At 35.7% G+C, this 12,029-nt stretch overlaps 1 protein-coding gene across 2 annotated transcripts; it reads left to right on the top strand.

The window, feature by feature from the left end:
* The first annotated feature begins 202 nt into the window (after positions 1–202).
* LOC132055808 (probable acyl-activating enzyme 17, peroxisomal) lies at positions 203–9,828 on the top strand. Of its 2 annotated transcripts, none has more exons than XM_059447806.1 (14): positions 203–597; positions 1,028–1,157; positions 1,271–1,521; positions 2,325–2,529; positions 3,633–3,673; positions 3,748–3,873; positions 5,088–5,161; positions 5,543–5,763; positions 6,251–6,345; positions 6,641–6,857; positions 8,466–8,591; positions 8,678–8,776; positions 9,243–9,455; positions 9,531–9,828. In XM_059447806.1, exons 1-14 carry the CDS (start codon positions 332–334, stop codon positions 9,633–9,635), a joined length of 2,169 nt encoding a protein of 722 aa, XP_059303789.1. In that variant the 5' UTR covers positions 203–331; the 3' UTR covers positions 9,636–9,828. The 2 variants fall into 2 exon arrangements, with proteins under 2 accessions (XP_059303789.1, XP_059303788.1); XM_059447805.1 differs by having other exon boundaries at positions 5,085–5,161.
* The last annotated feature ends 2,201 nt before the right edge of the window (positions 9,829–12,029 follow it).

Genomic DNA, 12,029 nt, shown 5'->3' with positions numbered 1-12,029 from the left:
ACAATTCATTTACATCCACTTTCATAAACACACATTATCCCCAGCCAACTTGTTTTTTCATTGGAATAATACGTAAATAGACCCTTAAATTTGGCCAAATTTGATGAAAGATATCTTCTCTAATTTGGTGTATCTGAGACATTTTTAAGCTTGTGTAAAGTTGAACAAGTAAACGCAATAATGACGTGCCAATTCGTTTTTTCATTCCCATCAACACGAACAGGTGGACAGCCCAATTCACATGTACAAAAATGTTAGCAGAGACGTGAGAACTGTGAAGAAACGCTATTAAAATAGTGACTTCCTAAACTCTCTCTCATTTTCCACTGCCATGGCACATGTTCAAGGTTACAAGCCTCTATACTCTGTCACTATCGAGGACATCGAGGCGCTAGGAATCTCCTCTATCACTGCTGCCCAACTCCACCGAAAGCTCACCGAAGTAGTTGCTGCTTACGGAAATGACGCTACCAAGACATGGCAGCACATTTCCCAACATATTCTTACTCCTGACCTTCCCTTCACCTTCCATCAGATGCTATACTATGGCTGTTATATTCACTATGGACCTGACCCTCCTGCTTGGTTGCCTGACTCGTTAGTATTCTTCAACTCTGCAATTTGTTCAATATTACTACCTTCCTGTGTTTCAATTTATGTGTCTTAGTTACTCTTTGGACATTCAGATATTTTCAAATACTTTCTAAATGTTTTGAATGTACTCCAGAAAATTTTGAAGATTTTATATGTGAATTCATTGAACATTAGTTAGTTTGACCCTCGAACTCCGAATCAAGCCACATAAATCGAAACGGAGGGAGTGTTAGTTAAGGATAGTTAAGGAATTGATGAAGTAAGGTGAACAGCTGATAAATGTTCTTTTACTGCGAAAAAGGTTGGAACTTAATTTGGGATATGCCCTGGTCTATTGTGAATTTGTTGTTAATTTTGTTTGTGGGAAGTTGTTGAATGGTTATGTTTAGTTGTCCGATATTTTTAGCTTTATGATGTGTGACTCCTGGCACAGGAAAGCTGCTAAGTTGACTAACATAGGTAAGTTATTGGAGCGGCGAGGAAAAGATTTACTGGGCTCAAGTTATAAGGATCCTATTTCAAGTTTCAGCGATTTTCAAGAATTTTCAGTCTCAAACTTGGAGGTACTTTGCCCGCACTACTCAACTTTAATTTCTTATTTATGAATGAGTAAATATAGATGCAGTGTCCTTTTTTCCCTCTTACTGGAAACTTTGCTGCATCATACTCTTTGTAGGATTACTGGAAGATTGTATTCGAGGAAATGAATATTTCTTTCTCTGTTAGTCCTGAATGTATTTTGCGTGAAACTCCATTGCACCCTGGTGGCCAGTGGCTTCCTGGAGCACGTTTAAATCCTGCAAATAATTGCTTGAGGTTGAATGCAAAGAGGAGTCTAAGTGACATAGTTGTGATAACTCGCGATGAAGGAGATGATGAGGCACCTGTTACCAGATTGACTCTTGAGGAACTAAGATCAGCAGTATGGTACAATGGCTTTTGTTACTGTGAATTATAAATTGAGTTGTAGTATGTTTCTCGATTTGATCTCAAGTCGGAATACTTGTGCTGTTATTTTGATCTCTGTAAATGTTCCATTATGTCTTTCTGCTGCATGACCTCAAATATCTCATTATGTGCATCATATAATAAAATGTTGGTTCTTTTATAAGTCATACATACTGTAAATTATGCTGACTATTTATGATTTTATGGTGACTCAACTCTAAGTCATGGCACAAAGCTGAAAAAAAAAAGTTAAGATGTCCTCTGTAAACAAGATCCAGTGGCAAGAGCACTCCACTTCGAACAAGGACGTTGGGTGTTCAAGTCACCAAAGGAGTATAGTGGGAAAAGGCCACTATTGTCTTCTGCCTGGGAGGGGTTTTCGGTTCGGGGGTTGAGGGTGGGGGTTTAGGAGTTTACTATATTAAGAAAATAATGTACTCTCTCAACAAGTCCAGTGTGAACAATCCACATACATACATACATATATATATACATACATACATATATATATATATATATATATATATATATATAGACACACACACATCAACAACAGCAGCATACCCAGTATATTCCCACAAATGGGGTTTGAGGAGGGTGGGGGTGTACGCAGACCTCACTTCTATTTTATTTGGTATATGATGATAATATGAGTTGACCTTAAATAAACATGATCAGTAAGTATATAGCTGACCCCAACTTGTTTGGGACTTAGGCCTAGTTGTTATTTGCTTCATCTGTTGTTGTGAATATTAATCAAAAAATGCATTTCAAAATCACAGGAGAGTCGCATATGCTATTGATACACTGGGATTGGAAAAAGGATCTGCAATTGCCATAGATATGCCAATGGATGTCAATTCCGTGGTGATCTACTTGGCCATCGTTATAGCGGGTTATACGGTTGTCTCAATTGCCGACAGTTTTGCTCCAACTGAAATTTCAACAAGGCTCATGATATCAAAAGCAAAGGCTATTTTCACTCAGGTTGATCCCATTTCTCTTTCTTTGGAAATAAATAAAATTATGTGACTGAATATTTTTTTCGTCTTCATGTTGGAATGCATGTATATTGGCTAGATCAAAACTGCTCAGTAATATCATAGGCAACCTAGTGTTTGCAGTAGGGTTGTGGATAGAGGAGAAGAGAAGCTCAAGTTGACATATTGTGAGCAAGTATTTTTGGATAGGAGGATAAAAGTTCTGCATAAACTGACTTCTTGATAGAACAACTAGAGCAATAGTAACTAAAACTAGTTGAGTTTCCTTTCCATAAATAACTATACCAGCACCCACTGCCACCTAACAGGAAAGCTGCAATTACTAGTTTTAATATAACTACTTGACACCGAGGTTCTTATAGTTGGATTTGATTCGTGGATAATGCTACTAAGATGTATGGAATCTTTTGCGAAGCTTCATATTAGATTAAACTTGATAAGATCAAGAGGCTCTATCTTTAGATTTCGGCAGAATGGCTCTTGGAAAGTTATTACTAAGTTGATTTAGTGGCAAAACAAAAAACCAATTTTTGTTCCTTTCTGAATAATTAATTGGTGATAAATGCATTAAATATGAGAGTGCTAAATTGTTTGTGGCTTTGAGAAAGTTGGAGATGTATTACCAAGTATAATCGTAACAATATATCTTGGATGCATTTTTTAGAATTAAAACGTAACCTGTGTAACCTAACCTTCCTGGGGTGTCGACTATGTAGATCTGGACTACTGGGCTTCTCACAGAGAACCTATAGTTAATGGTTGATTCCTCTTTCAAGAGTATCCAGTGAAAACATACAGAGAAATTCATATGCTATGCTGAAAATTGGGAATTGAATTAATGCTCTGGTACTTCATTTGGGAAAAAGAATATTGCGGCGTGCTCATATGATCCATGACTCCACCCCATGAACCGTATCTCCTTCATTAGATTGTTTGAGTTCTCTTGAAGGCTGTCCTTGTCCTTTGAAATTTTGACGAGAATATAAGTCTCTGATTCATTGTGTTTGATCTCTCTCTCTCTCTCTCTCTCTTCTCACACTCTCACTCCCACTCATGGGCTAAAACTCTTTTGGTTGACTATATTCCTAGGATTTCATTAGCCGTGGTGGCAAAAAACTACCATTGTACAGGTGATATCCTAGCCCTTTGTCATTTTGTTCTATTTATGTGTTTCACCTTCCTAACATAAATTTCAAACCTGCAGCAAAGTGATTGATGCTCAATCACCAATGGCAATTGTAATTCCCAATAAAAGCTTCACCTTTAGCATAAAATTGCGTGATGGTGACATTTCATGGCATGAATTCCTAGAAAGAGTACACAAATCTAAGTAAGCACTCCTCTTTCTGACATCATTTCATGGCTTTAAGTCCCTCCTTTTGATAGCTAAAGTTGGATTTTGCTTCAATAATGATTTACTCTTATCTAGCTGTTCCATGTAAATGACTACACCTACATGCACTGATATAATCAGCTTCTGTAATCCTTTAGAGACACAAAATTGTAAGACTTTTGGTGTACAAGTACATTGAAATTCATCATTCTTTAAATCCATGCTGTTCTGTTAACAATGACTATTTCTTGAATATCACATGTACCTGCAGTATGGAGTTCATGGAACCTGCTGCTATAGTTTCACTCTCTTCATCTTTTTGCTGGCTTATCATGGAGAAACAATGTAATGCGACTCAGGGGCTTTACACAATCTTGTTCTAAGTTGGTTTCTGTTAACCCAAGTAGAACCATTCATCTCATCTGACTGTGAGCTTAAGTACCAGTTTATCATAAAGTATAGACACTAGTACCAATTAGCATTGATTTAGGTGAATAATACAAGTAGTAGTAGTAGTTTTAGTAATAGTGGTACTAGTAAATAGTAAACAGTACTAGAAGAAAAGTTACTAGGATTTGAGTTCATATAGCCGACTCCGACTTGCTTGGGACTGAGTCGTAGTTGTTGCACTTACAAACTCCTGGTATTACCTGTGGGGTGCAAGTAACTTTTCACATCCAGCTTTAATGACTTGTAGATCACCAGAAATCACTGCAGAGCCATCAGCAGCCATAACCCAGAATAGCTTCACTCCACCGTCTGAACCTGTAATTTCACAAATGGCTGCCTAAATAAATAAAAATTTGTTCTTTCCTTGATGAATGTAGAGATTGCACAAGTTTCTGAGTAGATCACTACTTATCAAAGCAGCCAATACAGGTCCAGCTTTACTATCATCGATAACAAAGGCCAGGCCTGTCAAAAGAAAAGTATAATGCTTTTGTACCTGCTTGGCTTTATTACAGATTCTGAATATGCTTGACATCCGAATTGGAAAGCGTTTGATAGTCCTTTACCCTAATTGAGATTTTGTTTACAAAGCCATTCTTCCTCTGTCCTGGTAATAGGATCTTTTACCATCTAAGCCTCTACTTTGACTCATGTTATAAACCACTAACTATGATTTTCTCATTTTACACTAGCTAAAAATAGCTCAAAAGTAGCTCTGGCACTGGAATTAAAAGTTATTGATCTCTCTCTTTAAATAGCAGGGAGGTTGAGTATATTGGGGTGGAACTACCTGTTGAAGCATTCACAAATATCCTTTTCTCTTCTGGCACGACAGGTATTTTGATATCCATTGCGAGTATTCTGTCTTGTTCACTTAGTCTATGTTTTGGTGTACTAAGTGACCGATTAAAATTCTTCTATGGTTCCATTATTAATGTATGTGTTCATTCATTTTCTTTCATGTAATGAAAGAAGGAACCTTTCTACCTTATCAATAATATCTTACCTTATAAAGAAAAGGACCCTTTGTTTTTTCTCCCACATTTACAGAAGAATTTTTCATGATATGTCCTTGTATAATTCATTTTAAAGTATTGGTATGAGAACAATGTAAAAACTGCTTAGTTGACCCATTCATTAAGGATTAAGAAAGAATTTGTACAGTAGGACCACAACAATAAGAATATTGCATTGACCCTCTATAAATGTGTTTTAGGGGAACCAAAGGCGATTCCATGGACTACGACTACACCCATTAAGGCAGCTGCTGATGGATGGTCCCACTTAAACATTGGAAAAGGTGATGTGGTGGCCTGGCCCACTAATCTTGGATGGATGATGGGCCCTTTCCTGATTTACTGCACTCTTCTGAATGGAGCAACCATGGCCTTATACAATGGGTCCCCCCTTGGTTCTGGCTTTGCTAAGTTTGTGCAGGTGTGATGCAATCTAACACTGTAGACCCACTTCAAATACCAAATTAGTAGTGGTGGCGATGATGATGATGATAAACAACCTTGATTTGTAAAACAATTTTTTTTTTTATCTGATTAGTTGCATACCCGATTAGTCTTAAAGCGAGAAACTCTCTGAATACCGCTTAATACTTCAAGCTAGATGGTTTGAGGACTCGTGGAAAATTTGCGGTGGTGCGCTTGCTGGACCAAGTAGAAATAAAAGCAAATCTAAGCACTTGTGCTGATACAACCGAGGACCAACTCTGGAATTAGTAGTAGTGTTTTGGGCATCATTCTTCTTTTTCTAATACTATCAATTATTTAGATTTCTGAAAGCTAGACGACTTCCCAAATGACTTAAGATTGAAATTTTGGTTTTACTGTGTACAAGCTCACTTCTCTTGACATTTTCCTATATCTGATTTCTACAATTTTTTGCCGTCTAAAATGTTCAAACACTTGTCTAGGATGCCAAAGTAACCATGCTTGGCGTGGTCCCAAGTATTGTGAGGACATGGAAATCCACAAATTGCACTGCTGGTCATGATTGGTCATCCATCTGGTAATTCTACTTAAGCATCTTCGAAATAGTTAGGGCTTTTACTGAGACACTATATTGTTAATGAAAATTAAGTGTTATTTTGTTTCCCTTTATTATGTGTTATTTTGTTTCCCTTTCCTTTTACCCCTAGTCATCCATGTGAACACTGCAATTTGGTCTTGATCATATCCATTCGATTTGAGTTTCCTTAGAATTATATTTGACTTCTGTAATCCATGTTGAAACTTGAAATAAATCGCGCTTCAAAGATATTTCTGGCCTATTTCTAGCTTAATTTTGTCATGTATGATGACAGTCGCTTTGCCTCCACTGGTGAAGCATCTGGTGTGGATGAATCCCTTTGGCTGATGGGAAGAGCTCATTACAAGCCTGTAATAGAGATCTGTGGTGGGACAGAAATTGGTGGTGGATTCATTGCTGGTTCGTTGTTGCAACCACAGTCTTTATCTGCTTTTAGCACACCAGCTATGGGTTGTAGTCTATTTATTCTTGGCGAAGATGGGTCCCCTAGAGTAAGTATTTTTCAGCCTTTCTCAAACAATAAAGAGTTATTTTCTTATTAAATGGTGCAAGAGTTCGTGAGCACTGACCAGTTCTTTCCTAAAGATGCAAACACTGCAGGTCTTATGTAGGAGTCTGTTAAACATTCTAATGCACTAGCTCTTGTTAAATTTCACCTTTCGCATAGACTGCATCTAGGGGCTCTTCCTCCAAAGTATCATGTTTATTCCTGGGCTCTATCTATATCTAGCTCTAGCATACTTGGATATATTACTGAAGTCGGGAACCTTGGAATTAGAAAACATAAGATGTTATTGCATAATGCGCCATGTAGGGTTATCAACAAATGTAATATTCCATTGCATAAGCTATTCTTAAAAATGCTCTGGAAGTACACCGATCTGCCTTTTTGTGTTTGTCATGCATGCTTCCTCATATGCCAAGTGTATAGAGTGGAGCATCCTCTCAAGTTAGAAAGTCAAAGATCCTAGGAAGTGATAAAATACTGTAACAAGCTGGCAGTTGGAGTTGGATAACAAAAATGGTTTGGAAGGGAATATGCTAATAAGGTGGTGTTTCTGGTTTTTGAGGTTGTTCTGGTTTACATGTTATCTTTATCAAAAAGCTGCTTTATCCCAGTCAATTCAGTAGAGAACTTCCAAGTTTTGGCTAATATTCTGGGTTGCAAGATTGAAAGATTTCCCACAACATATTAGGTTGCCACTAGTAAAAGTCAAGCAATTTACATAATCGCAAGGGATAGTTGAAAATTATGAAAGGAAGGTTTGCCACATGAAAAAAAATCATTAGTTATCCCTGGAAGTGAGACTCACACTCATGAACAGTGTGCTGGATGAAAGCTCGCCATACGATATGCCGTTAACTCTATACTTCAATGTTGCTAAGCAGTTGGACAAGTTAAGGAGAAATTACTCATGGCCAGGGAATTCTGAATGGAGTAACAAGGAAGTCATCAGCACTAAATATTGTATGGCAGATAAGAGATCTCTGGAAGAATTCAAATATATCTCAAATATCTGTGGGAGATGAGAGAAAGGATGTGACAATAGAAATGGAGTGAATACGAAGTGTCAGACAGTTTTCCAGATCTTTCACCCCTTGTTATGGATCAGGAACAACTGTTACTGCATGTAGAGCTGGAAACAGGTGGAAAATGAACATCAGGAAAAAGGTATTTTGAGTGAAGGACTTGGACAGAGGACCTGACTCCTTAAGTGGAAATCAATCAAAAATAGTATTTTAAATCCCGTTAGAACACTCTAAGCAGAGTAGAAAACATGAAAAAGGATTGGCCATGGGTGAAATAGTGTAGGAAAGAGGAAAGAGCTGCAGGAGTTGGGTAGGATCCTATTAAGCAAACTGCAGTGAAATGATCTTTGTTGTAAGTACGTTTGAGTCAGAAAACTTCAAACTTTATCTAAATGCCCTATTCATGGTTGAGTACAGGGTTATAACCAATAGGGGATAAGCAGGTTTCATAAGGGCAATTGATGGCTGCTAAATAAAAAACCGAAACTTTACATTGTAGTTTAAATATTGTAAGCTTCCCTTAGAGATATTCGATACATTCAAAGTAAATTCTGTAACTTCAATTGTAGCCATCGGATGTCCCCGGGGTTGGTGAATTGTCCCTTGGTCCCCTTCTATTTGGGGCATCAAGCACATTGCTGAATGCTGACCACTATGGTGTATACTTCAAAGGAATGCCTGTTTGGAATGGAAAGGTTGGTTAGTTATTATTTCTGATTCTACCTTGGTACTTTATTCCTTTTTCAGATAAGTACTTAACGCATTACTTAAAACATATCAGGTTCTGAGAAGACATGGAGATGTATTTGAGCGTACTTCTAGAGGTTATTATCGTGCACATGGCCGTGCAGATGACACCATGAATCTGGGGGGTGTGAAGGTCTGCCCTTTACCTTGTATTGTTACTCACAAATTATATTAGGGTCTCTTTGGTTTAAGACTACTTCATTTGAGCCAACGCTTCTTCCAAAAGACTACATTTTATGACATTTTCAACTAATCTAATCCTTTTTATCAAAACTGATAGCTGCTCCATAGATAAAGAATATATTTTTATCTTGCTTATTGCAAATTGTTTCTTTGAGACTGATTATTTCTAAGTCATTCGGAGACGGCACATTTATATGTCAAATCAATTTAGATACTCGCAACAATGGGTCCTTGGTTCCTTACATCTATAAGGTTGTTGTACCTGTTTGTAGTTATGAAATCTATAAGGTGGTTGTACCTGTTTGTATTTTTGAATGCATGTTCTCTCTTCTAGCTTATCAACTGTATAAGGTGCAGACAAATTTATTTCTTGTTTTATCTCTTACCCGAACTGAAACTCGTGATTGTTTTGCCAGGTAAGTTCAGTGGAGATTGAGAAAGTTTGTAATGCAGTTGATGAAAGTATCCTTGAGACAGCAGCTGTTGCAGTGCCACCTCCTGGAGGTGGCCCCGATAAGTTAGTTATCGCCGTTGTGTTTAAGGATTCTGAGGGGTCAAAGGACAATTTGAATTCATTGAAAGTTTCTTTCAATTCAGCTTTGCAGAAGAAATTGAATCCTTTATTCAAGGTATGCATATAATATTCAGCTTCGGCAATAATAAGTTTGAAAGCTTTGTTTCCTTATCAGGTCTAAAATGTGCAGGTTTCACATATAGTAGTCCTCCCTTCACTTCCAAGAACAGCAACAAATAAAATTATGAGAAGAGTTTTGAGACAGCAATATTCTCAAATTGGCTCTAAACTGTGATCTATTCAAATATTTAGGCCCTATTCTTGGTGCAACTTGTAATTAAAAATTATGATTAGAACTACTGCTATGATAATAATGAAGTGTTTAAAGTTACCAGTTTCAAAAAATAATAATGAAGTGTTTATACAGTTATTCACTGATGGTGGATTATTCCATCCGATTTAGTATGTGATTGTGGCTATATCCAGTTTTTTTAAGCATAATTCACCGTTTTCCTTAATTAGCTTTTGGAGTCTAATTTTACTTGGGAAATTGCACGATTTTCTCTTCAAATGGGCTGGTCTTTAATTTTTGCCCTTCAAAATCGAACTTATGCCTAGTGGGGCATAAGTTCTCTAAGACGTTAGGTATAAGCTTGTGAAATATTATGATGCGATTCGTGAAAAAGTTGTTTGTCTTGAGGGACAAAAATTAAAAACCAGCACAAAATAGGCAAAAGTGCAAATGATCACTAGACTAATTGTTTTCTTTAACATTTCCGCCTTAAAAGTAATGTTTGAATTACAAAGTGCAAAAGTTGGCAAGACACTTGATTTTTGAACTTGGAAGTTAATCAAATTAACTGATTTTAAAGACAAATAACAAATCTACTAGTCCCTGAGTTTCATATTCATTTAAAAAAGAATGACGTATTTTATATTACAAATAATTAATATGAATAAGTTTTTATAGCCACATAAATGTTGTTGCTTGTTTAAGATCTTATAATTTATAGGTTCGCGGATATCATGTTGTGTTTAAGATCGCAACTTTAAAAAGTCTATCTTTTTTAAATTTGTATCGAGTCAATTTATGTGACATTATTTGAAACGGAGGGAGTATAGTATACTACTTATTAGGAAAATTTACAGTCCATAACTACTTCTAAGACTTATTTATTAGTAATAGTTACCTTTTTTTTAATTATTTTTGGTAGCTTAATTATTTATCAAATTACCATCTATAACTTGTTTTTGTAACTGCAGTGTATTTCCCTAAAAATAAGGTAGCTCTCTCCTACTTACCCACAATCTCTTTTTTTTTTTTTTCAAATATTTTTCTCTTACATCTTCAATTCACAACCGTATTTTACTCCCATTATTCTTCACCATAATTAGCACGATTTCTTCTTCTTCCTTATCAGTTACCCAATCTCTACAGGTAACTAATTTTCGTTATGTAGTTTGTTGTATTTCTCTTCAATTGTTCATAAATTTCATCATCTTTATCCTCACTTTTCATTCAATTTTTTATTTTTTTTAATATTTTCGACCATTGTTAGAATATCTTCAACAAGCTCTAACTCTCCATTTTAATGGCGGATATTGATACTCCAAGTAAAAATACACTAGTGGCAACAAGAAAAGCAGTAGAGGATTTCCAGCCAATGGCCGAAGCTCAGCCATAATAATTCGTTTGCTAAATCTCCATGGATAGGCCGAAATAAGAGAAAATCCTTCTTATGTTTGCTAATCATGTGGTGTTGTTTATCTTATGAGTGATGAAGAATAGTATTGATTATAGCAATATGATATTGTAGCATCATCTGGGAGCAAGAGAATAGGTTGTTGTTGTAGAAACACCATTGATGAGAGTTGTGGAGCTTCATGCCCACCAAGTGTTTGATAAAATGTTTTAATATATTTCAGTGTATTTCTGTGTATTAACAAACAGTATATCTAATTTTTCGATATTTCAATGTATTATTTTGTATTTAAATGGATTTATTTATTGTATTTAAATGGATTTATCTTTTTTTTTTTTTTTTTTTTTTTTTGTAGAGCCTATTTTTACTCCACTTTGTTTTCACGATTTTTGTATTTCGCTGTATTTCAATGTATTTCTGCATTTTGTATTTCTAATTTATGAAATAGTTTCTGATATATTTCATTGTATATACGCATACTACAACTTTATATTCCTCACAATCAACCATATTTCATTGTATTCCAGCATATATTTTTGTATATTTAGAAGTTTTCGGATCTTTAGTGATTTTTGAATTCAAAAAGTTTTGATTGATAAAAGTTGAGAGATTTCGTGGTTATGGAATGCGTGAAATATGGTTTATTTAATTTAACTTACCATTTAAAAAGAAAAAGAAGAATCCGTTCCAAAAATATAGCCTATTGTGACTCAACCCGATCACTGTATTTCAAAAAATCTGTTCCATAAATAGCTCCTAATTTCACTGGAGAGTGTTTATTGTTCACTGTATTTCTCTATATTTAAAAAATAAAAAAAATAGAAATACACGAGTTTTTAAAGAAAAGTAGCTACGCTTGGTAATTTTGTATTTTATAGTTATATCTAATTAAAAGCCAATAAAAGGTAGTTATTTATGTAAGTCATACCTGATTAAACCCGTTGAACACAATATAATGGGGAGTGGATTGGAATAAAGCTATAATT

Source organism: Lycium ferocissimum, chromosome 5 (genome assembly GCF_029784015.1).
Source record: "Lycium ferocissimum isolate CSIRO_LF1 chromosome 5, AGI_CSIRO_Lferr_CH_V1, whole genome shotgun sequence".
In the NCBI taxonomy this organism is placed as follows: domain Eukaryota; kingdom Viridiplantae; phylum Streptophyta; class Magnoliopsida; order Solanales; family Solanaceae; genus Lycium; species Lycium ferocissimum.
The sequence above is the reverse complement of the archived record's forward strand: the minus strand, read 5'-3'. Positions and strand labels throughout refer to the sequence as shown.